Raw genomic sequence first — 26,670 nt, 5'->3', positions numbered from 1 at the left:
CAATTTTGAATAAAATACATGTTTCGACATTAAAGTTCAACAATAATTACCCTTTCACAATTTTACCTTTCTTTCCAAAAACTTGTGAATATTTTATTTAAAAACTAGCCAATTCTTCTTATTTTGGTCTCTGAAAATTTTCATTCTTACAAAGATTAAATAATTTCATCCAAACTCAATATTTCATCAGGCTTCAACCGAAAAACTGATTTTTTTGCTATATTCATTTTAAGTCAAGAGCCCTCGAAATAGGTGAATAATATCAATAATTTAAAGCTTTAAGTCGGAAGCTTCTTTAATTTTGCTTCAAGACAAAAAATATTGAAATAAAATATTTCAAAACAAGTTACGTTAAACTGCCAGATTTAAGTTCCTAAATTTCCTCACAATGCTTTTGAAAAATTACTGTCTATTAGATAAGATATTTTTCACAAATTTCCCCACATGTTTAATCTCGGTGACTAAATATTCGCAATAGTAAAAGAAATCAAATTTTTTGAAAACAGATGAAAAAACTGAATAAAAAAAGTTCATCACATCATTTTTTTTTATCGGACAAATCAACCAATCACATGCTTATTATTTCTCTTTATCGCATCACGTTCTCCATTTTAAAGTAGTTTTGCATGAAGAATTTGAGTCATTGCCTTTATTGGTTTTGCTGCAATGTAAAACGAATGAAATCTACGCTCCAATATCATATTACGATTGTTTATAGCATTGGCTGCATCGATCTGAACCTATGTGTTTGCACATATAAGCCATCGAGGAGGAAAATCTGTCCGATACGAGCACATCCCAAAAGTCATTTGCAGCAAATCACCTTGCAGCGCGGCGCATATAAAACCAAAGGGGTATCACATATGCGAGAGTGCAAGGGAGACACGTTCTCTCGGGGCTTTTTCGCCAAATCGATGCAGATGAGGTGCGCTTCGGCCGAGATGCAGCTCCGGCGGCGACATTTCTTTCGGCTCCAATGTGCGCCGCTCGCTCTCGGAGATTGTCTAGGATTTATTCGGCCGCGCACAGGCAATTTATCATCACTAATACCTCACCAACAAAATACTCAAAGGGCATGGCGCGAGACCAGCAGCAGTAGCAGCAGCTTGCTCGGATCGTTTCTTGTGTCATTCTGACCAGGAGGCGGCTTGTTTTTGTGCTCGCGCCCCCGCCTCGGATGCCAAAAATCTAGAACTGTTTCACGCCGAATTAGCTCCAGTTACAGAGAGCGCAGTCATTAATCCAACGCGCTTGGAGGGAGGCAAAATCTGATTTCTGATTTGTCAATGAGAGTGCTGGCAAGAATGACAAATTGCTTTTCTGCATGCGGCAGAGTGGAACCTTATTTAGAAATATACTTAAAAAATGTATGATTTACTATACACATGCATGTGTTTCGGAAAAAAAGCAAAAAAATTGTGGGAAGAAAACATTAAAAGACATTTTTTTACAATGCATTGGGTTTTTTCCGGAAAGATGCGGGTTTTTGCGACCCCGGACAGTTATGTTCTTACAAAAGCATGAATGACGCGCTGAGAGCAAATTCGTCTCTAATTTTTCAAAATTTGTGAATATTTTGGCACCATGAATTATATTTATGGTGGATTTTCATCATAAACTTTTGCCATACAAGCACATTTTTTGCATCAGTATAAAACAAACCTTGTTAAAAGTTCGCAAATACGCATTGCTGTTAATAAATAAATAAAAGTAAATACACCGCAATTATCTAGTAAAAAAGCCAGTTAAATTTCGCAATCACGAACTTCAATCACGCGCTATTAAACTATAATCGGAGGTCAAATAAATAAACAAACAACGTGTAGATAATTATGACAGCAAATACGCAGTTGTTGCAATCAATTGTTTCAAATTGCTAAGCATGCTAAAAATATTTGTTTTGCGTCCAGCGAGGCCGAATTTTTCCCGAGCAAACAGCCCCGTTCAAATATTTAAGCCCGTGTTATTGTGAATTTGTACGGCCAAAGTGCAAACAAATAGAACAAACTGCACGGTTGTTGATTTTTACGCGCATTTTTAATTAATGCTCGCCGGTGATCACCCTTGAGGCCCAGAGTATTGAAAATAAACAACAAACTACACACCCCATATTTGGAAACATTTCGTTGAAATAAAATTGCTTTTTATGGACCATTCCTTTCGAAGAAAAAGCCGTTAAAAATGACGGCGTTGATGTGCTGGAAGATGAACAAATCAAGTGAAATAAATTGTGCACAGATATCTCCAAATAAACATATAAATGTCGATACTTAAGGCAGCACAAATTAGACGCTCTTCGACATTTATTTTTTAATTAACTGCCTGCTAACTCAAATAAAACTAAATGAAAATGATTGAAGCTCTTTAAACAAACAATTTTACTAAAAACCAATCTCCAAAAATTTATTTCTAAAGACTAATTGCTTTTTGGTTGTTGTTTCCATTAGTTAAATTAAATCAAAGAATTAATTTTAAAATTTGTAGCATTCATTTAAGGAAGAAATTATAATATTGATGTGACCCCTCATAGACTAGGTTTTTACTTTTAGTATAAGGATTTTTAACACATTTTGGAGTAAAAGTTTCGTATTTGAGGATTCTCAAGATGGGAGTGTACAGCGTAAAATATTATTTCTCATTTGCATCATTCTTTAACACGTGAGCCCAAGAAGCTATTGAAGTGGTGAGCGTGTCATTTTTTTCCTATTCCGAAAATCAGCGCTGCACATTTAAGATTTCCGCAAGTAAGTGTTCTTCCGTGGTCGGTGTTAAGTCTGTTTGGACTGAGCGTGTGAAAACAAGTCGCGACACTCGGTGCTCACCTTTTGGCGACTATGTCAAGCACCTATTAATTTAAATGGCTTCCGCGCCGACACGCACGAACCGTGCAAAAAAAGCGTCTGCACTCTCTTTCGGTTGCTGACGTAAGTAGCTTGAGCGTTTTTATTTAATTTTCGCGCTCACGCATATCAAAATTAAATTATCACCATCGCCGCCCCTTTTCCTATTTCCTCGAGGCACAAACAAGATTTAATTTATGTTTCGCAGTCGACTTTTCTCTCTTGCTCTTGCTCCCGACTCTCTTGAGCCCGACGCTCGTTGAATTATGGCCGAGGGAAATAATGTAATAAAGTGTAATATTAAATGTTAATTCCGCTGCGCAAAAGGAGAGCGCACTTAACTATTAATTTCTCCACATTCAGCCAAGCGAGCGGCATTAGATTTTGCAGAGAGTTTCGTGTGTATTTGTACCTGCTGCGGTTGTTTGTGAGCGCGCATTACGTACTTTGCGCGTACAGCATTGCGATTAATTATTTAAAAGTTCCGTTGTTGTCCCGTAACAATCCAAAACGAGTGCAAAGAACAAAACAAGCGCTTTAAAATATGTATGTTGTAGTAGCCAAGTGAAGATGCATTGCGTTACAGATCAGCAAGTTCAAATTTAATTCATCTAAAGGAATTTAAGCTCTAATTTATTATGTATTAGTGCAGTTGAATAATTAAACTACAATATAGTTTATTTTTCAATTAGAGTTTAACTACTTTTCAAGTTGAATTTTTCTCTGCTTAGGTTGAAGTTATAATGTTTCGTGCAATCAATATACTCATTGTAAGAAAAATTGAATACTTATTACGGTTTGTGGCATTTTAAATCATATTTGCGATTATCCATTATCGTTACACATTAATACATCAAAGGAAGCAGTCAATTTCTTTTTATTAATTGGAGTACGATCAAAAAGCTTTTCCAATTTCCTCTCTCTTGTGCATTTGTCGAGTCTCCCGAGTCTCGAAGTTGTGCGAAGGCGTTGCAGTGAATAATGTTGCAGCTTTGACGCGATTTCGCGCGCTGGGGTGTTTGCGAAACGAATTAGATAGGGCAAATGGAAATTCCACGGCGACACGCCGAGCCAGCGGTGCCTGTTGTGCACTCTTGCCGGGCTGTGTGTGTATTAATATAGAGGGAGGCAAGTGCGGTGGAATTACTCTCTCTAGCTCTGCTCTCTCGCTCTCTGGCAGCGAGTAGGCAGGCAGGCGGGCACAGCAGAGGCACTCCAATCTGCGCCACCGGCTTCATTTGTTATCATCAGAAGCTAAAAAGCTGTCGTCGCGCACATGTTGAGCTGCTCTAATTGCAATTTCTCTCTCGGCTCCAATCTCATCTTTAAGTCACAGCTGTGTCCCTTTCATCATCTCGGATGTCATGTTGGTGAAACAACCAAAAATCAAAACCTCAACTTTGTCAAAGTCCTCTACTTAAGGTACGTCGACAGAGCTGACGCGAAAGAGCGGATAAAAGCGGCGCAAAAGCGCCTTTACGCCTGCACAAGACGCAAATGATGGATTTAGGTGTTTTCCTTTCAGTTCGATTCATTTTCCCTTGGTAGATATAAAAACTAAATTGTTGTTTTTCATTACTTTTCAATCGATTCTGCAAGAAAAAAACATAAATTGTTTGTTCATGTTTAATGACTAGTTTTATAATCAGATTTTCAATTTAGTTTTTGTGTAATTTTAATCTTGTTAACTATTTTGTAACTAAACTGAAATTTTAAAACTCTGTGCACTTTATTTTAAGGGTTGAAATTTTCTTAAAGTGTCTGTTAAATTAAAGTAATCAATGTAAACTGATAATTGCAAGGATCCAAAATTCTAATTTTTTTTAAATTTTCTGAATTGTTGCAAATTATGAATTGCAAGATCTATTAATCAGAATAAAATTATCGATAGGATTTCTTTAACTTTTAGCCCTACTAAACAGCGGGATATCTGATATTCTCCTGTTATGAATCATATTTCCCTTTCTAAGAACGATATTTCGCACAAAATTTCGCAACAGCAGCCGTTTTCCTCGAGCAGAGCACGCCAGTTACGCTCTGGTGATGTGATCCTGGCACAAATCTAAAACAATAAAGCGTATCCTGCGATGTACGCTGCTTTTTATAGGTCGTTACATTATATTCAGTCGATCAAGCAAAAATAATGCCGCACGACTGTGGTCACAGCTAGATCCAGCCTGCCAGCCTCCGCCTTTATGAATACCAAATTCGAAGAATACAAATCAGCGCGGTGGTAGTCAGCAGGCGGAGTCGTTTGGAAAATCAAATATTTTCCGCTCCTCGCGCCTTCTCTCTGTCTCTCCAGAGTAGAGAGCACAACAGCACAGATGGGGGCCATCAAACTTTTACGGCCCAATGCCAGGTTGCATGAATAACTGCGATACAAACTGCGAGGAAACAGATTAGGACAGCATAAATGACAAAATCCTGCAATAAACTTGCTCCGTGCCACAAATGATACTCGCTCTCGCGGGCTAAACAGCAGGCAGGAAAAAATCTGAATTGTTAAAAGCATCAAGTCCCATTAACAAATTTCATTGCGGATGTAAGGCCCACACTGAATAAACAAATAAATTTTTATCCAGCATGCGAGTGGGTTGATTTTGCGCGATTAGCAATTTGTGCAAATGAAATCAAAGCAGCGAGGCAAAAACCTATTTTTCCGCACCGTTTGTTTGTTTTCGCGAGAGCGTGCGTGGGCAAAATACCTGCGCCCAATGCGCGAAAACGAAATGAAATATTCACGATTCAATTTCCTCCTCTCGCTCTCATCAGACTAATCGGTTCGCGTGTGCGTGTAAACGAATTTATCTTGGCCGCCGGCCGCACCGCACCGCAAACACGTTGGCTCGCGGGAATGCGGTTTTACTCGGCTAGGCCACTGAAGGCCCGATCAATATGAATATTTCCGAGGTAATCGTCTTATTTCTTGACAAAAGCCGCACACATTAAAGGGCAGAAAGCAACAGCAGCGAGCGGCTTTCGCACGCACTCGCCCCGCCACCATTACAACGCATTATTAACACTCGCCGGGCGTAAGCACTCTGCAAAATAACCATTTTTAACGCCCGGCCTCACCGCACCGCACTTTTAAAAGCTCCAAATTTTCGGGGCTTAGCCTTTGCCATCAGCCGCGAGAATGAACTTTGTTTTTCCGTCCACATCCACATTTGGGGTGACCACATTGCAACCGATGGACTCTTTGTGATTGTTTTTACGGTTGCTTTTTTGACCTATTGGCTCGAAAAATAATTTATCTTGCTGCTACAATTAATAATTTTTTATTTAATTCTTAAGAAGTAGGCTTAACCAAATGATTCAATTTTAAGAAGATTTCTGCAAGATAAAAAAATTACCTTTAAGTATTTTGGAAAATATAGTTCTTCACTACTTATTAAGACCGTGTGGGTTGCAGTTTTAAAATAAAAATCGAGCTGCCAAGGAACATGAGAGTGCTGATTGAAAAAATCGTGCAAGAACCATTCCTTGATGTTTGCTTTGACTGTTTTAATTTTTCTGTTGTTTCATTGGTATAAATTGGAGGTTGAAAATGTATTATTTTTCAAACTGATATTTATCCCGCTTACCCTTATTTTATAGCTCCACAAAACTCTCAGCAAAACAATCTTGACTCTAAATTCTTGAGGACCGTCAACAAATTTTATGTGTATGAAACTTAAAACCATGAACCATATAACTTTAATTTTCTCTTGAATTTGAACCGAAATTTTCCAGACACAATAAATTGTAGAGCATCTATTCAATCAAAGATGAGTTGCCGTTTTACGCGATGCCCGTGTGGAATCTGTTAATTCTGGCGAATTGAGTTCAAATTTCAAGCTCCATTGGCTGCTTAATCCCGACACTAATCCTTAAAGCAGAGTCTCGCCCGCTAATAACACAGCGCGGGCGGGCTGCCGGGCGCTATTCTAGAGGCAAAGCCTCGGCATTTAGCGTAATTGCAGTTTGAGGGTAATAATTTATCCGGGCAGGAAGTGAGTGAGAACGGGCCGGCAGCGCGGGTGGCGGTGGCGAAAATTCTCCGCCCCGCTGCCCGACGCGCGCTGCGGCAACCCGAGCCGCCTGAGCAAATTAAAACAAATCGCGTTTTGTTGTTTCAGGCAGACCGGCTTGTCATCAGATATCAAAATATTTGGCCAGCCGCGCACACTTTATTTGTTTATCTTTGCCTACCTCTTCTGTAACTGAGCCCTTTCTGTCAACCACACCTATATCCACCTACCGATGATACCAGATTATCGTCGGCAAGTTCATGGATTTTGTGTCACGAACTATGACAGAACCGAAGGAGGCTTTGACATTTATTTAGAATATTCAAAACAAACTTGTGTGGTATAGAAAATAATATTCCGATTATTTTTTAAATTTTTTTTTTGCGAACATCATCCGAAATTGTTGTTTTTGAAATGTCAGCTTGATACAAGGTTTTTTGCATGAAACATAAAAATGTGGTTGAAATTGAACTTTAGAAACCACGTTCCACTGTGCTTCGTTTTTTTTTATTAATTTATCGTTCCACGAGGCAGAGGCGATTTGTTGCCACGTAACAATTGCGACGAGCAAAGCCGACAAATTCAAATTTACTTTAAATCTACCAGCATTGTTTTTATGTAAACTCGTACGCAGAGACAGATGTTCGTTTACGGATAAACACACGGGCCACAGGGCTGGAAACAGAGCCGGTGAAAATGTTAGTTGATTATTCTGATTGTTTTGATGGATTGGAATTAATTTTCGGCCGACGGATATATTGATTGGCTGCCTGATGGATTGTGTCAACATGGCTGGCAAATCAGAGTTTATATACCGCACCGCCCGTCGCCTATAAATATTATATCAACTTTCGGAGTGATCAGCAATTAGTGAATTATGAACCGGGACAGTTTGCAATGACATTTACGCATTAATTTACAATTTGCATGTTGATCTACACAGATTTTATTTGAATTATTTTCTTTTTAAAAAAATCAGAACTTTACAATTCGTTGAACAAAACAATTTCCAAATAATTTCATGGTTTTTATAGTTTTATTTTTCTAGAATTTGCTTAAACATAAATGAAGAGTCATTACAAAAAGCTAAAAATCCTCTTAAATTTTTCAAGTTTCTAATGAGTATAAAATCCACTTAAACAAGAATACTCAGCAAAAAAGTGTATTCGAACTGAAAAAAACTTTTTTACAGCATGATCAGAAATAATGCTGCTTCCATCAGTTTCATCAGATGAAATTTTGCAGCCGAGAAGCTATTTTGCGCGCCATTAATCTCCAAATCCGCTGGAGGACGAGAGCCTACACTCTTGCTTTTGCTTTGTGCGCGCGTTTTTAATTTTAATTTATTTCTCGCAGATTTCATGGCCCTTTGTGTAATTTCATTACGTCGGAAGTTTATGATGCTTTTGTTTCAACATCCACGCAGCATTGTGTTTTCTCCTCTCGTACATTTTATTTGCACTTGACTAAATCCTCTTCCCCCTTTCCGCTTGTACAGTTTGTGTTTTCTTCTCCGAGATTCTCGGCGCGCGCCCCGTCCCTGCGCTAGTCTCTGCCGAAATAATTAGCTAATCGACTCTGCCGCCGTAGTTGCACCGTGAAAACAAAGGTCTTGCTAATGCGCGTTGCAATAATCCTAAACTGCCAGAGAAGCAGGAAAAAGTTTTTCCCTCCTCCAACGTGTTTAGCAAGGCGGTTCCTATTTACTTAGTGCTATAAAATGTATTACACATATACAATTCAATAAATAGGGAAATATACGTCCAAATATGTATAGGCTTGGAAATTTTGTTCTTGAGAAAAGGTTGACTTTTGCGGTTGGTTTCATCAAACTTATAACATTATTTTATCCTCCTTGTGGCACTTTTTAATAAAAATAATAATTATTATAAACAAAAACGAATATAAACAGCTTAATTAGTTGGATATTTTAGGTATAGCAATTAACTTTTAGTCGATATTTACCACAGTTAGATTTAAGTCTTTAATAGGAAAACTGAGCTGTTGAAAGTTATTAGATAGGTTAAAATAAACTTGAAAAGGCATTCTCGTACAAAAAACGATATAAGAATTTTTAAAATTCTGTGCGAGTAACTAATGACTAATGATAATTTTATCATTCAAAAGATGCTCTCGTTTAAATAAAATTTGAATTTTTTTGCATTAAAACGTAATTTCCAACTTCATTTTTATTCTGACTGTTGCAGGTCCCGCTCAGGAAGATCCCGAGTTCACAGACATCATCGAGAACATCACGGTACCAGCGGGCAGGAACGTGAAGCTGTCGTGTTCCGTCAAGAACCTCGGCACCTACAAGGTAAACTTGGCCGCAACAGCTTGCAGCAACTTTGCGTTCGCCTCTTCGCCTGCTTGGACGGCGGCGAGGCGAACAAGACGGCGAGAAAACTTTGCACGCGAACGGGCGTGGTGGCGGCGGCATGCCTTTTAATTGTATAATCACGAGTTTGCCCGCGAAAAATGCAACGGCACACGGGCACTTGTGCATTCTCTTTGCACTCGCGGAAAAAGCACCGTCGGCGAATTTGATTAAGCCAAAGCGCCTGATGAAAAATGGATTCCAAGGCTGCTCTCCTGCAGTCGGCTCTCAAATATTTATCGGCTGCACTCGCGCCGAGGCTGCAGAGACTTTTGCCATTCCGTTTGATCCGCGCGCCGGCTGCTGTTCCGCATACCGTCCGCCGTGTCATCACCGACACATCGCCATAAATAAGTAAATAAATAAAAAGTGCCCCTATTCGTTTTCCGCACGCATATCGATCATGCCGCTGAAAACGCCGGTTTCGTTGTAAATTGCCTTTTGATCGCACGTAAACGACCAGCCGTGGAGACGCCGTTCGCCTCAGTCAGTGGCGGAAATGCCCTGTTTCGCATAGTGGCGGGATTAAATTCATATGTAGACCGGACATGATGAAAGAGTTATTTAATTAGAGAGGGAAAAGGAAAAGGAAGCTAATATACGATTGGAAATGTGGAAATAAAGTTATTCGTTTTAGGACTGTCTTTTAAATTGAAATAACTAGCCTTTTTGTTGGTGTGTGACAAGTCAAATTCAAGTTAAACTCTTTACCATCATTAGAGAGTTCAAAAATTTTTATTGGTAAAATTAGGGGTCGATTTAACAGGATTTTTGGCAACTAAGTCATCCTCTTAGTGTGTAAATTAAAATAGATTGATGCAGGGCAAGAGTTGAAAATTTTTTACACCTAGTTGCTTCATTCAATATAGCAGAGAGCTTCAGTGAGAAGTATTAGATGAAGAAAGCTCAACTTTAAAAAGTGCAATATTCTAAAGATAACTTATGACAAATTCCGATAAAAGTTATGTCGCTTAACCGTTTCTTCGCGGCGAAAATCGATTTCTCTTGACGAGTTCCATCTGACGGTTTGTGCTAGTCCTAACTCGGGCGAGTAGAGTACAAGCCTAGACTAATTAGAAATTAATATTTCTAAATATTTCCAAGTGCTTTATAAAGTAAAGAAGCCAAGAAAATTAGTAACAACAGTGAAATACAGTCTAAATTTACTTAAAATAACGTCCAACTGAAGATAAAAATCAAGCAAATGTGCAGCCGTCTAAATTATTAAAAATCACTATAACGACTATAACTTTAAAAAATTCATGTCCCTATCAATGGGTTTAGTGCTTAGAAGCAATCCATCTAAAAGTTTATGCTTGAATATTCTAACGAATAGAAGTTTCTTTGGGGGCGAGAGGAGAAATAAACTGATTGTTTTGATAAAAATCAATTAAAAATCGTCAGATTTAATTCTAAATGACGTGTGGCAATTAAATTATAAATTTTGGTTTCATGGTTAGTATAATCTACATTCATACTCAACAAATATACAAATGAGTCTTCAACCGACGATCTTCAATGGAGCTAATCTCTTCTTCGTACGTATCCGATCCAAGCATTAAACATCCTATCGGTTCGTCCTTAATTCAAAATAGTAGCTGGTCCGTGTCCACGCTACAGCCTATCGGCCAGGTTGCCTTTATAACATACATATTTCGCCATAATAAATTTACAATTCACAAAAGAATAACAATAGTTTGGAAAGAAATTCACAATAAGAAAATACTCACAAAAATTAATTTGAACATCAGTTCAAATTCAAATTACAAAGGTACGCAGATCCGCATCAAAGCGTGCGTCATTCGTGGACATGGCCCGTCGTGGCCATTCCACCTTCAATGAGCTACGTGCTGCACTCGGCCAGACACGCACTCCTAATGCCAGGCTTGAGCACTCGCTCTTGCCGGCTCACAAACATTCTAATAGTGAATTACAAATATTTCCAAATATATCCTTTAGATGGCGAAATAAATCAATCATACACAAAATTCAACGAGTGATATACAATTACTCGTTACAATATCATTTGAATGACGTCTGATTGAAAATATCATTATGAGATTAATTACAAAAAGTTTCGATTTTAAGCTTCTATCCCTTGATGCCCTTGGGCAGTTGTTCATTTACCACGCAATAATTTGCCCTATATTTCAAATGAAAATCAATATTTTGAACCTTACACAAGTTTTGATGAATCAGAATGTCAACCCACATCAATTTCCATGACCGCCTGTGTGCTTTCTTCGACTCTTTCAGCTGAAAATACCAGTGCTGGCGAACGAGTGCTGCAACGCCATTGAAATGCCTGAATTAATAAGCACCAGCAGGCACGAGTTAATTATTTTTCTTGCCCATCTGGCGCGCCGCATATCAAAAGGCCGATCTCATCACGAGTGAATAGAAGCAGACTGGCAAGAGGAACGCCGACCGATCGATTGCATTGTAATTCATAAACGATCTCGCAATCAGCGTTTCCCTTTGAAACACACAGGCGGCCGCGGGAAAAAAATCATCGTGTAGCAGATTGCAAAAGGGTAAAAAAATATCGAATGGAACGCCGCCGCTAAAATGCCAGAGGGTGGAAGAGAGGGACGCGATATAATTTTAATGGTGGCGCGCGCATGGAGGTTTAATTTTAAATTAGCGCCACGTGCCTGATATCATAGAGTAATTACTCACATGAGCGTCGGCATTAATCGCCCTCGAGCGTCCTGTTCGCATTTTCATTCGTGGGCTATGCATAAAAACAAGTCGGCTGGTGGCACGAATGTAATAGAAACTATGCTTTTATAGAATTAGTATTAATTTTACCGCATTACATTTCATTTTCGTTTAAAAAACAAAGACTGGTCGTTCAATGTAAAAAAAATGACTTTTTTTATTATTGATTGGCCTTTAAAGTAAGCTTAGATGGATCCTGACCCACTGTTATTTAAAAAAAAATAACCTGTTTGGCGTGGTTGCTTTTAAGCCAGACTTGTGACATGAATATTTAATTATCTAATCAAAGTTTTTATTTGGTTTTTGGGCTATTTATATATAATTATGCTCCCTTGGTTTTATGTGTATTATAGTTCTGCATACACGAAGCAGATGCAGATATGCAAATAAGCTTGTCAAGTTTACATTTAATTTAATTCCCCAAAGCAATAAACCAAAATCGACTTTTGCGTCTGCCATGCTTTAGGTATTTGCACAGCCATCGATCTGCCACGATGACGAACCGATTATTTTTATTTTCTCATTAACACCCACCATTGTGAGTGTGTGAGTCAGTCGCGATAGCATCTCGGATTGGTCGTAGTCAGCTGCTCCCGCTTTCTCCCCTTTCGCATTGCGGAGAGAAAGAGCGCAAAATTACTCCTGCTGTGTGCTGTGTATCGTGTTCGCCAATCGGTCCTGGTCACGCCAGCCTCGAATTAGGATATTGACGGATGACAAACTGTAATTCTAGGATGGATACGTGCAAACGCGTGCGTGCATGCTCGACATATATGTGTATATACAGAGAGAGCGACAAAGGGTGTAATATCGCGATCCGCCGGTCGTTACCCTTTTCTTTTTATGCATTTCAATTGTCTATGCTGGCGTGCATAGTTTTCATTTTTCTCTTTCAAAATATAGAATGCAAAATATAATCTAGTTTGCCGCACAAAACATTTGACAGTTAAACTATGAATTTTTAACTCAACTCAACAATTAGTTGAAATTGTGAACAGTGATGTAGGATTACTGCACCTATAGATTTATTTGACAACTAAGCTATACATAAATTGATTTTGTATAAATAGAAACAAAGATAAATAACTTTTACTGTTTATGGTTCCTTTTAGATTGCATTTCTGATCATGGAATTTTAGTCGGTCCTATGTTTTTTAAAGCACTGTGTAGACCAATAACTATTTAAATGGTCAACTTTTATAGTAAATATGATTTATCAAAGCCAACATTTTAACCAAAACCGAGTATTTTGGAACAATAAAACCAATTAATCGCAAAAATTTGATCCTTGCATTGCGATGACTATGCCATTCGAATTTTAGGGGATTGCGAAAGCTATCCGACTCGCTACTTCCTGCTTTGTATCTTTCCAGCATGCGTGAAATAATTTAATAGGATGAATGTCTGGCGTTTCAATAAAATACCACGGTGCTGGTCCTTTTCTGGACTGGACATCTCAAATGAGGCCCACGTTATTCGTTTGCGATGTTATTGCGGGACACGGAGTTTTCGCGAGTTGTTAGCTATCAGGAGGTCCTCCATCTCGAAAGAGATAAATCGATCAGAAAACTTGACAAATTATGGGCCTCTTGGCCGAAAAATGTTCCTTAAGTTCAAAGCCTGACGAAAATAAGAAATTTAAATAGCAATTAAGTTTTAATTTGCTGGATTTTCCATCTTTTGAAATGAATTGCTATTCAGGAACTCGTAAGTGTACTGCAAAAAGTTACTCAACTTTCCCTGAATTGATCTCCATTGCCTCATCTTAATTTATTTCTCTGAACTCTCTCACAACCCACCTCGCCTTCTGCTTGCAATGACAATAATTGCAGTGGCATACTGCGCAGGCAGCTTTCGCCATTCATCATTTCTTGCGAGTCAAGTGCAAATCTGGTGCACACCATATTAAGCACCGCGGCATGCAATGTACTTGATGAACACGCCGCACGACAGCAACTCTTTCCGCCACTGTTCTCCCGGCCGAGTGCTTTACAAACTCGCATTATTATTGTGTGCAGCAGCGACGGCACTGGCGACGCGCGCGTGTATAGTAGGCAAAATTAATTATCCGGACGGAGAGAGAGAGAATAAGAGGAGGCGGCGTAGCAGTTCTGCGAAATCAGCGTGGCTCAAATGAAATTGCATCGTGATGAGCAGGGCATGTTCGCTCTCTCTCTCTCTCTCTCCGGCTGTGTATTGTCGCCATCATCGCTCAAGTTTATTTTGTTTCACGTGCCGCGCATATTAATCCAAAATTAAAACTGCCTCTGCTTTGAGCAAAAGCCAGAGCAGCCCTTTGTGCTGCTGCATGCATCGTAATTTAATGCAGACTTATTTGCACTAGCATGGCAAGCTTTGATTTTGTACCTTACAATTAGTGTTGAGGCTCACACTCTGACATTGATGTATATTTTTTCAGCAGATAAACCAAAGGTTAAGTTGGATTATGAGGTTTTAATTTATTCTGGTGTTAACTAAAACTATGCCTGCGCTTTAAATATATCTTTATAATATATGGAACAAGTAACCTCTAGCATGTTGACATTTTAACTAACATAAGATCATTTTGAGTATCGGCAATTTTCTTGGCACATGTGCTGCACAGGTTGCATATAAGCTTTATAACACTCTAAAATGTAAGCATCATACTGAACAATGAAACTCTCACAGATCTAAATTATATAAATATTTCTTTTGTAATAATTAACTAGAACAGTAATGTTTTATCTGCTTTTAAACATAAATTTTGTTACTATATTATTCCATTTATACAAAAATAGTTCTATAGTTAAGAAAAAAAGTTAAACTATTTATCTTTTATGTTCAATATAAACGAGTGTTCGAATTTTTCAAATAAATATTTATCTTTTAGTTCATTTTTATGCAGGAGAAAATTAAATTTAAAATATATAATCTACTTTTTAATTGAAGGTCGCACCGAAAGATTCATTCATGGAAGAAAAATTCAGATATCCCTCGTTGAGATATTCGTTGTTTTATTTATGCCTGCTAGTTTTGGCTGTCAACTGCAGCCCTATTTCATGGAAAAATTGTATTTTACTGTTTAAGCTTTGAGGGGTTTTCAATAATCTGGTCAAGCCAAAGAAGTGATTTTGAATGGAGATAAGCGGAGAGCAAGAAGTTGCCAAACGCAATTTTCGCTCCATAAAAGCCCGGATGCCTTAGGTAAATCGCTTACCACTCTGCTACCGATGAGCGGAAAACCAATTCTTTAGTCTCTACTAGCAGCTGAAGAGTTGTCTATCGAATTTTGTTTGAGAAATACACGAACAGCTGACGTGTGTCGGTCCATCAGCACCGAGGGTTTCTCATGCAGCAATAATACCTATTTATCCGATACGTGTGGGTTTTCAAACCAAGTTAAATCGGTTTTGGCATACTTATATGATCATAATTCGTTAGACCGACACTTGAGCTGCAAGAAGAGACCAAACAATCAGGGTTTCGTTCATCAGTAGCAAAATGGCAAGCGAATTAAAAGACGCATTTCATATTATGGAGTTATAACGGGACGAAAATTGCCTTTATAGCAACTTTGGGCTCTCTGCGTATCTCACTTCAAAATCTCTACGCTAAAGGTAGCTAATTGTATATATATATATGACAAAATGACAAGAGTACAGCACCTACAATGTTTTTTTCCGAAAGCAATGACAAATAGCTTGGAGTTTGAAGCAGCAAATAAATTTTTACAGTGACGGATACAAATTCTGGTGTTTCCGATCAGCTGTAAAATACGTTTTTACTTGAATTTAAAACTAAAAAAGCTTTTTATTTAAAGCAAAAACTTCTGCAGCTCCCAATAAGAAAAGCAGCAAGAATTGTGAAATTTTATAAACCTAATTAAATAAAACTCTGCAACTAAATATAATATTTCATATAGCTCATCAAAGATCCAAGGTTCAATCCATCTGATCTGGCTATGATTAGGCTTCAGTTTGTTAAGAAAAACTCATTATGAATTAAAACTAGTGGAAAGAGTAAACTCGATTTACGCTGCGAGTGTAAAATCATCCGCAAATAAAAATAAACAAACAACGAGAGCAGTCTGCTCCATTTGTCTTTTCATCCTACAAATTGCGTTCGAGTTTGAGCGAGTGCATTGGACGAGACGAGACTGGGTTGGCGACGGCAAACTTTTCGCCTGCTGCATTTTTATTCGTTTCCCTTTTTTGTGCCGACGCGAGTGATCAAGCAAGTTTGCGACGCGATGCTTAAACTGCCTGTGGAAAGCTAGTAGTTTTCTGCCTTACTTGCGAGTTCAGGCGGGGGAACGCAGGAAATTGCCGTGTTTCATCCGCTTTTTCAGCTCGATTGGCCGGGTCGTGCGCCGCAAACAATCGCGCGTCAAACTGGAGCAAACGAGACCGCGGAGCATAGACTGGGTACGCGATAAATTGCACTTTTAATGAATTTTGTTTGATCAAAGCATCATTCCGCGAACAGCGTTCAGCACAGGAGCGGGAAAACAGCAATCGATCAGCGCTGGGTGACATGCAATGTTTACGTTTCAGTTTTATTTGCTCATCCGTAAACATTCGATTCTTAGTAAATGTGCACTCGTCTATTGCTTACAAATGTTTGCCTTTCATCAAGTATGGAACGCTTCGACGGACACCACTTTAACGCTTCAATCAATGATTCTGTTATAGATTGGTGCAAAACTGTTCTTTTTTTATGTGTACGTAACTTCATTTTACTAGAAGAAGATTGTGCGGTATCCTTTATTGATTTTTTAAAAAATATTTTACAAATGTAAACGAGCGAGAATATTTTATTAACTTAGAGGAAGAATGATGATGGTATCATAATGTGATATTTCCTTAAAATTATAAATTGTTCAGAAAATAAACGAGTAATTTTTTTCTAATGAGATTTGAATATTAAAAGCACTATCTAGCTGCGGGATTTTCACTCAAAAAGCTTGTGCAATGAACTCGCAGTGCGGCACAGTGTGCTGATTGTTGTGTTGATCATCAAAGGTTTTTTATAATTGAGTGTAAAAATACTTGAAAGTACACACACAGTCCGGACAGACAGCAGCAAATTAGAATACGCTTTGTTCCCATTGTGCGCGAGGGAGGAAAATAGCTGACGAGAGAGACACGGTGGCGCACGCGTTGCCAACAAGAGAGGGAACGACGTGAGAGAGAGAGAGAGAGAGAGAGAGAGAGAGAGAGAGAGAGAGAGAGCCTGGGCACTTTGTGCGTTTTGTTGCGTTAATACATAATTCAATGTTCCTGGCGCCCTCGTCGCTCTGTCCGTGCTTTCCTGGCGCGCTGTCCTGTCCAAACAGATATAAAAATTTACATTCGTTTGCACGCAGTAATGAACCTAAATTGCACAAATGAAAAAAGGAGAAATGAACCGGCCGACCCGTGGGCGAAGGGAAACAAGCGTTGCGGCACCCTTTGCACGCTTTTACTGTGGTTTGCAGAGTGCATCAGCTGTTTTGCTACACGCACGCAATTTTGCGGCAGTGTTAGCTGTGATTTTTAAATCGGGGATAATCTGCTAATTCGTTCTACATTGTGGAATCATTATTTTAAATTTATTAATTGCTTATTGTTATATGGTAAAATTTCAATTGAATTAAACCCTAGTATTATCTTTATTATTTTTAATGTGCCTGTTTCACAAAGATTTATAAACAATTGGTTTTAAAACTAAACATTCAGCAACATAATTCAAATGTTTTATTTCATCTAGAATGTTTCTAAAGGGATATAAAATGTGAGTAAATTATTGGAAATTTTTAGAGCTAATCTTAGAGTCCAACCTGAATAAATTCCAACCATCCCCTTATTCTTGGAAGATGCAGATTTTTTATTTTAAAACAAATTTTAGTAGTTTTGATGTCGATCATGTATTATGGAAAACCACACTTTGGGTAAACCAGAATTAATTCATTCAGGCGAGTGAAACAAAGTGCTCTATTGATCACGGCGGCAATATTAGTTGATCAAGACGGCTTGTCAAAGACCAAATTGAGCATCTCCAATCTCTGTGAAGCAGGCAGAAATCAGTGTATTCTACAGAGGCAATATCCGCGAGCGTGAAGAGATAGCGCGGGTCACGCCAGACTCGCAGTGTGTCTAAATAATGTGTCACTAGCAGCACAAATTAATAGCTTTTACGGAGTATTTTGCAATAAGAGATCGGAGGCCGGCGGCGGCGTCGGGTCGGAGGCAGCGCGCAATACTCTGCGTGTCGATGCCGGTGATTTATTTGCTCCGAAGAGAGAGAAGTGTGTGTCTGCTCAGAGATAAGGAAGCCCTGGCAGAAATCAAAAGATTCATGAGCACACCGTGTGGGCTTCACCCTCTCGACTTTCCAAACCGTCGTCCTTGGGGATGTGAAAAATGGAAGTCGATTCTTTTAAACGGGCCTATTCAAATGACAAACCGTAGAGGAAACTCGCGAGCATGCTTCATCGTGAAAACATAATAAAATTTTAGCAATGAATAAAAAGCATCTTGTCAGATCAAAAAATCGTTATGATTTCTTTGAAATTTTGTATGTGGCTTTTTGTTAATTCTTCAAAACCTATTTATATAAAAAAGTTTTAAAAAATGTGTTCCTAAAAATAAGGAAAAATGAAGGAAATAGAAAAATTAATATAACATTAATGGGACATACATATAGTCATACATTTTAATTAAGATGAGAAAAGGCTACAAAGCTAATGGAAAGCCGATAAATCAGACTGTATAAAGTAATCATAATGCGCCAGTTGAAAAATACTAAAAATGATCTTGACGTCACAACTTGTTCAAATTCATTCCATAAATCTGCCTGAGGATTTTAAATTTTAAAGCAGTCTGTAATTAATAATGGGTTGATAAAATTGATGCAGCTATGACAGCAACAGTGGTATAAGTTTTTTCATTTTGTTAAGACCATTTTTAACAAAATTTTAAACATACACAAGAAAAAATATCGCTATATGGTGTGAATTTGATTTTCCCCAAACAAAACTCGTTATTTCCATTTCCAATATTCAAACTTTTCACGCCCCTCGAGTCAACTCACTTTCTCCTGCTGTTCGCCGATTGAGATTCGAATTCAAATTTCCAGCCTGGCGTAATCCATATCTCGCGAACCCCCAGCGCGTTCGAGAGTTTGTTTCCATTCGGCGCGTGCCGAGTCAAAAGAGCCGTGTCAATCTGCACACGTACGCGAGCAGGAAAGTCAAAGTCTTGTTTGGGCGCGCAATATTATTATTCTATTGAAAAAAGATCAACGCGTGGCGGGCGAAGTCTCGTCTTGCACACGTCGCAGATTGTGCTCTTTATTCCTGCGGAAGAGAGGCAGCATGACGCGAGCTTTTTCGCATCAAAATCGGTGACGCCGTGATTTATTGACGCCGACGAAAGGAAACCGTCCTATTTAGCATTTTGTTCTTCGTCGCATTTTTATGAACTCTTCGCGGATAATTCGCTTGGTTTAAACGGCACGCGTTTTACGAGCTTCTTACCAGAGCTTGAGGTACCGAATTTTACGAGCGTAAAACTTTAATGTGGAATTATTACCGTCAATCATGCGATTTTCTTCCGTGGCGCGCCAGCTCAAAGGGGATAAATTTTCCAGCTGAAGCTTTTTGAACTAATTTATTTCCCGTGCAGCGCGGATAAACACTTTCTACAAAGTTTTTAGTTATAAAAGAAGATATTTTTTTCTTTGGCTTGAATTTGTAAAGGTTGATCTGAATTATTCAAGTCTGTCTAGATCGTTGTAGTAATACTTTTTTGCATTATTTCAGCTGACTTTAAGAAGACTTTCCAACAGCAAAGAAAATTATTTCCAAAAACGTTTAAAGAAGGTTTACATAAACACAATTACCATCATATTCTGATTCCTTTTAACTTCTATTACTCGATTTTTTTCTAATTTAAATGCTTCTGATCAGGGGGTGGTGAAAAATAAATAAAATAAATTGTTCCGAATACTCTTGTACCGGACAGCAGCTGTTTTGGCACATCAGGCCTCATCAGCTATAATTTACCCACGAAACAAAAGCCATACCTACAGATGATCCAGATCCTCCGGTTATTGAAAACGATTAATTGCACTTAATATACAAACCTTAAAGAGAAGGGCGATGAAATCTCGAACAACCCCGTCACTAAGACTCATTGAAACACAAACTCAATTTTCCAAACAATAAATCACAAATCGAAAAGTGGTTTGGATCTGCTATTCATTATGAGCATATGTGACGTAATTTTTCTCCTCAATTTTAGCCGCCCAATTTGCTAAAAAAACACAGAGTAGATCCATTAGATATTTTCTTTCAATTCCATTTTTATTTTTCGTTTAAAAAAAATCCTATTTTCAAAAGGCTATATTTCCCTTGACTATTGAATGTGTATAAATTTGTATTCTTGTTCTCCAGATGAAAGTTTTTCAATCTTAACCAGAAAAACCAAGTATGTAACAAAGTTTCCAAATTATGCTAGCTGTCTCAGAAAAACATTGTTGTCCCTTGCTCTTTGTCCGATCCTCCCTACTTTTTACTCGCATATTCAAATCTGCAATCAACAAACAAACCAGGAGCACAGGCCATTCATTGAAAGTTTCCCTGTAGTTGCCCACACATATCCATGGGCGGCTGTCGTGTGGGTGGGTGGGTGTGCGTCGGCGGGCGCACCATGTGTGTATCGAACAAACACGCGCGCGTCCGCTCGCTCGCTCGGCCCGCCATGCATGTAAATGCACCAATTTCTTTAACCGGTGGCAGGCGGGCGGCTGCTGGGCGGCTGCTGCTGCCCGGGGAATGTTTAATAAACGTAAGAGAGTAAATAGAGGTCCTTCAGACAAGAAGGGCCGGCCCGTCAGGACAATGCATTCAAAGTGGCCCGCCAAGGAACACGACTCTCGGCAATAAGAACACGCTCGTTTTGCATCAAGAGGCCATCAATTAGGCGCGGAAATTGCGATACATAATACCAGAGAGCCGTAATATCCTGGCTGGTGAATTCTAGTCGCTCCACACATCGGCTTATCGAGTGGCGAGAGAAACAAACTTTATGCTAGTTATCTTTTTGAGGAAACTAGTAGTTTTTAATTAGGACTGTAAAAACAGGAACCAAAAGTGTGGTCAATTCACGTACTATTTGTAAAGAAAACGTTAACAAATATTTTAAATTTTATTATATTGTGAAAATTCTAAAATAATCTACACAAATCCTTTGGTAATGCATGAGACATTGAGGGCGGGAAAATGGTTTATGGTGCGACTAAAATGCACGTCCCAAAATAATGAACGCAGCTGGTGTGCACACGATTGTCGACCACTTTTCGTCCGCATTCCTCGGCCGCATTATTAATAGCGGCATGAGTAATTGCGGGAGTAAATTGCGGCTGGCGCGCGGCTGCTGCTGTTGTCGCCTGCCGTCTCGTTCCATCGATTTTCGCTTGAGGCTCTTTGCCACACACCTCGTTCTCTCTCGGCAGAGCCGGTCCCTTGTGTCCATTTGTTGTTGTCGCCGTCGCGAAAATAGCCACCCGCGTGTATACAAGGCGCTGTATACACACATACGCGGCGGCGCATTTGTCACAAAAAGTCCCCGAAGACTCTTTAGCAGTGCACAAAAGAAGCCTTATTACTGCGCCAATTTCGCTCCCACACGGCTTATAGCCGGGATATCAATTTGTTGGCACAATCTCTGCCCTTCGAACGCCTCTTTGCCGCTTTATTTGGACACAGACTTGTGTTTCACCTCTCATTTTTTGCCCTCCGCCTCGCCATCGATGTCGGCGTAAAAGGGTGTAAAGTGGCCATAGTTTCTCGGCTCTGCTTACCCCGGTTAAAGCGGAAGGAAATATTTGCTTTTAGGAAGCGTCTTCTTGTCGCCTACGTGCAAATGAAGGAAACGTGTTTTTAAATAATTCCACAGAGTAATTAGAAATTGCCTTGCAGCAAAGCTAACGAGACTTGTATTTCATTACAGCAGCACCAATGAAATGAATTCAATGAAATTAAGTTTTTGCCTTCCAGGACCTCATTTCAATTAGCAATTCTGTTGAAAGTTGGGCAATTTGAGCAACAATGCCCGTTTATTATAAACCAAAAACGATGCTGCATGGACAAAAATTATTGCTGTTTATAAAAGTCAGAATTCATCAGCATTCAGAAACATTTTTTTAATCATTATTAGTGCTTCTGATATTCAATTAAGAACGCAATCACACTTAACCAAATGGAACTATTTTCTTATTTCAATTAAGAAATTAAAATAAATATTCAAAAGTTTGCACAAAATTATCTCTAATGACAAATAATAACATGATTATTCAAAGGCACTGACCTACATATTAAAGCTTTTAGGGTCTTATTCCAATATTTTTTAAGTAGTTTCGGGACGTAGGAAATATGGATTTATCCCTTCTATATACTTCTACTCTTAAAAAATGGATCATATATTATCATATTTAAGGTGAGTGAATTTAGATATTAGAAAAGGGTTACTCCAAAAGCCTTGGTACAGTGAATCGATTACCACGCACGATCAGTGAGGAGAAATCCCCTGCAGATTTTGTTTTTCAGGATAAGATTACTGTTTTGGCCGAAACAGCTGCTGTCCAGTATAATAGGAGATGCGAGATTATTATCCTACCGTTGTTCACCTTAAGCCGTTCAACCTGGTTTAAATAAACATAAAATTTATTAGAATGAGATCGAATTTCAATTTTACCCACAAAAGAATTTTTTAAAATACGCCAAAACATAATCTTTAAGATGTTAAATGAAACAATCAAATTTCAAGATGGAATTAGTGTTTTGGCAGTTAGGTTAATCGCAAGGTTTGCTATTGAGGCATGCGATTGGTCGAACTATCAATAAAAACTAGTGCTTGATCAATTTTATTATTATTCGTTCTCATTTTCATTAAATTTACTAGTTGTTTTTTTTAATATCCTGACCGTACAATTATCTTATTTTTCCTTGAGATGTAATTTTCTTTATTGGCATCTTAAGGACATTCTCAAAATGTACTTTCATTTTGATCAAAATAAACCAAATTTCTTATAGAACAGGAGATATTTTTTCATAAATATATCTCGCAAGTTTTATTTCCGTTTTTGTAACAACAGTACTTCTTGCAGAAATTAGTTAAACGCGGAGCGTGTGCAAAGCTGACCACATTTCCCTGCTATTTGTGGAGGAGAAGCGAAAGGCGTGATGGGACAGGAAAACAAGTTATCATGGCGACAGACTAAATAAAATCGGCGACGCCTCCTGCTCGTGTTAATTATGCAGCGTGGCTGCTAATCCGCCACAGTAAAGCCCCGGCAGACACAGCATAGCGCGTGTACTGTATAGGGTTACTACTCTGGATCCCACTGCTTGGAACGTGCCTCTATCGCTCGCTCTCTCACCGGTGAAATATTTACGGCCTCTCGCCGGTGATATCTCGGCGGCGCAATCGCGCGGCTTATTTCGCACCTGTAATTTAGAGGGCATTAATTGTTTGTTGGGCGTGCGTGCCAAACATTTATCGCCGCACCTGTTGGGCCTGCTTCTGCTTCTAGCTCTCGTTCGCCCCGCTCGCCTCGCTGCCCGCGAAATAAACGGCGGCGCCGGCGACAACTGCTAAGGAGCAGCCCTCGAATTTATCGCGCTGCTTTTGATAAATATCGCGCAATATTGCCGGAAATGTGTTGCCAATGGCTTTGTCGGCATTGATTTTCAACCGCAGACACGGAGTATAAAATGCGAGCTGGAAAGCTGAGAGAGGAGGAAACCATACGCGGTTATTGAGAGATTGAAATCTGATCTCGTGTTTTGCTTCCTTGTGCTATAAATACAAACCTCAGCACAGGCGAGTTTAAGTGCCTTGATGAGCTTAGGGGTGCATTGCAAAGCCATAAAAGCAAAGAAGTCGCATTTTTATGCACGGCTTTATAAACATGCCAGAGGATTCACTGAGTACATGATAATGTGAATTATGAGAAGAACCCTTTTGATTTTAACTTTCTAGTTTGCGATCATATTACAGCAAAAAATATGTACGCGGCTTGAGATGACTTTGGTTGTCAATCGTTTATGCGGCAATGCTATTGCCTGCAGCTCATTATTAACTACATAGTTATTGTGATATGGTGATATGGTTTGTGACACCATATTATTTTATTTTTAAACGGTGTATGACTTGTAAGAAGAATAAATAAAAAATAAATAGATGGATAGATAATTTACTGTGCTCTATTACTTGACAAGTACAAAGTAGGATTAATATTGACACAGTAATAAGAAAAGTTCATTGTTAGAAACTTTTTCTTCTTTTTGCTTGAGGCAGTTTGAGATAGCGAGAAGACACGTTTTTCACAATTATTGAGCAAATATGATAAATACATTCCGATTCGTTCTTGACAACTATACATATTTACAATTACATTTATCACAGGAGTCTAAATGATAACAATAATTATATTATGACAATGAGTTGTTGATCTGAACAGCGAGTATTGGCCGTTTGGAGTAAGGAGAGTAAAGGTAGGAGATGCGAATAAACAGCCAGAGTCACCAAAAGAGGGGAAGGGGTGGGGGTGAACGTCGCTTCTTCGCTGGTTGTTCGCCCCCACCCCTTCCCCACTTTTGGTGACTCTGGCTGTTTATTCGCATCTCCTACCTTTACTCTCCTTAGTTTGGAGCTGTAAATATAGAGCCGGGATTAATGCGCGTGTATGATAGCATTGTTGAGGGCTCATGGTCAAAGAGATGTTTACGTGCATAAAAAATGGTAACAGTGGAAGACATGTCTGGTGAAAATATAACGATCTTTGCCACTAGACTTCATCCATTTATTATATAACTATGCAGGATAGTGCTATAAACATTTTGTTGAATTAGACTTGTTTCATATTCATATCGTTGATAGTTAAATAAAAAATACATAAAAATCTTGTACAGTTCAAGCGGACAGGGATAAAATTCTAACAATTATGGACTCCTAAAAAAAATTACAAAATAAAATATTCAAATAAGTGATTCTTTTTGACGGTAAATTAATGAAAGTATGATATATTATTTAACAAAAAACTGCAAGTGTGGAGAGTACACACACATATTAATCTTTTAAATGATATTAAATTATTCCCACTGATCAAGAATCTTTACAGTGGCAATTAAATCATTGCCACTACAACACAAAGAAGCTCTTGAGCTTTCTAACTTTTACTCCTTTTGAGAAGGAGGCAAAAAGCTGGAGAAACAAACCCACGAGTGATTAAAATCCGAGCGGAATATGAATCGCACGTTATGTGTGCGAGCCAGAGAAGCAGTTGCTCGGCTGCTCACTTGCTGCCAGAGTGGTTAAAGTTAAATTGAAATTTTTCCGTGTGCAAGTTGCTTCTTCTTAATCAGCGAGGAAGCCCCGCAGCTGCATTGTTTGGTCGTCTGGAAGTTGTGTGAGTGTGTGTGTGTAGCGGGCAAAGGGAGGAAGAGATCTTCTCTCAAGAGCTGCCTCTCTCTCTCTCTCTCTCTCTCTCTCTCTCTCTCTCTCTCTCTCTCTCTCTCTCTCTCTCTCTCTCTTTCCCCGTTCGCATTGTATCGCGCGCGCGTTTAAAAGTTGAAGCACGTAGATTAGACATTACTGGAGTAGTAAAAGGCAGCGGCAGCAGCAGACTTGATATTAAATTGAACACATCTTTCTACTCGTCCGCTTTTCTCTTTAACACTCGACGCTCCCTTTTTCCCGACTACTTCTTCCCTTCCAACCGACGGCTCTCTCTCTCTCTCTCTCTCTCTCTCTCTCTCGCACTCTCTCCTACAAGTGTTAGCAGCATGCCAATGGAATTTCGTCATCTGGCCGGCCGTCCTGGTCCTGCGTGACATTCCAGCTGCCTTGAATTACAAACTGGCCCTCGTCTCCCTCGGCTCCTATTTCGTCCGCCGCCGCATAATCATAAAAGATTCGCTGCGGTCATGAATGGAATTCCCTGCCCAAATTACCGCCTGGACAAATCCACTAAACTACTTTTCAGCCGATAAAATTCGCGCAGCTAATGCCTGGGCAGGATAATTGATTAGGATAGGGATAACTTCGTTCTGAAAAATATCACCGCACATGATTTGGAAATATGAATAGCCAAATTATGTCCTGGACGAGAATTTAACTGCATGAATGTACATATTTATATGATTATCTTTAATACTTTGTTGCGTATAGTGAAAAATCATGATTAAAACATAATTTTATAACATTAACGTCGAAATTTACCTTATGGCGTGCAAAAAAAACCCGTTGATGCCACCATAAGACTGTGCCTCCGTTATTTGCCAAGTTTCAGTTCTTCCTGACCAATTTGTAAAATAAAATTATCGCAAAAATCAGCGTACTGAAGGAAATGTAAAAAACCTTAATTTCTTACATAATTCCTAAATTATATTTTTAAATTGTTGGGCACATCTTTATTAGAAAATATGGTTTTGATTTTGAGTGTCACTGTTTTTTCTGAGGTTTTGCTCTTTCGTTAACTAAATTAATTATAATATTGATTTAACAATTTATATTAGTTATTAATTTTACTGCACGCCAAAGGCGTACCACACTAAATTGGTTTAACAAATTAGCTCCACATGTTTTTTTTTTACTTTTTCTACTAAATAAAGGTTTTAACTGACGTTTCAAATCGTTAGAGATGTAATTTATCGAAACTCTGCTTTCTTGTAGCATTATAATCAAAAATACAT

At 38.7% G+C, this 26,670-nt stretch overlaps 1 protein-coding gene across 3 annotated transcripts in view; it reads left to right on the top strand.

The window, feature by feature from the left end:
- LOC135936094 (neurotrimin-like) overlaps positions 1-26,670 on the top strand; it is a 107,643-nt gene that overhangs the window by 48,795 nt on the left and 32,178 nt on the right. For 2 of the 3 annotated variants that reach the window (XM_065478778.1, XM_065478776.1), the window contains exon 2: positions 9,061-9,170. In XM_065478778.1, the coding sequence (XP_065334850.1) occupies positions 9,061-9,170 (110 nt within the window). Of the gene's footprint in view, positions 1-4,114; positions 4,263-9,060; positions 9,171-26,670 lie in introns of those variants that run through there. The other variant, XM_065478779.1, reaches the window with a different exon arrangement.

Source organism: Cloeon dipterum, chromosome 2 (assembly GCF_949628265.1).
Source record: "Cloeon dipterum chromosome 2, ieCloDipt1.1, whole genome shotgun sequence".
Lineage (NCBI taxonomy): Eukaryota > Metazoa > Arthropoda > Insecta > Ephemeroptera > Baetidae > Cloeon > Cloeon dipterum.
This window is presented reverse-complemented; position numbering and strand designations above follow the sequence as displayed.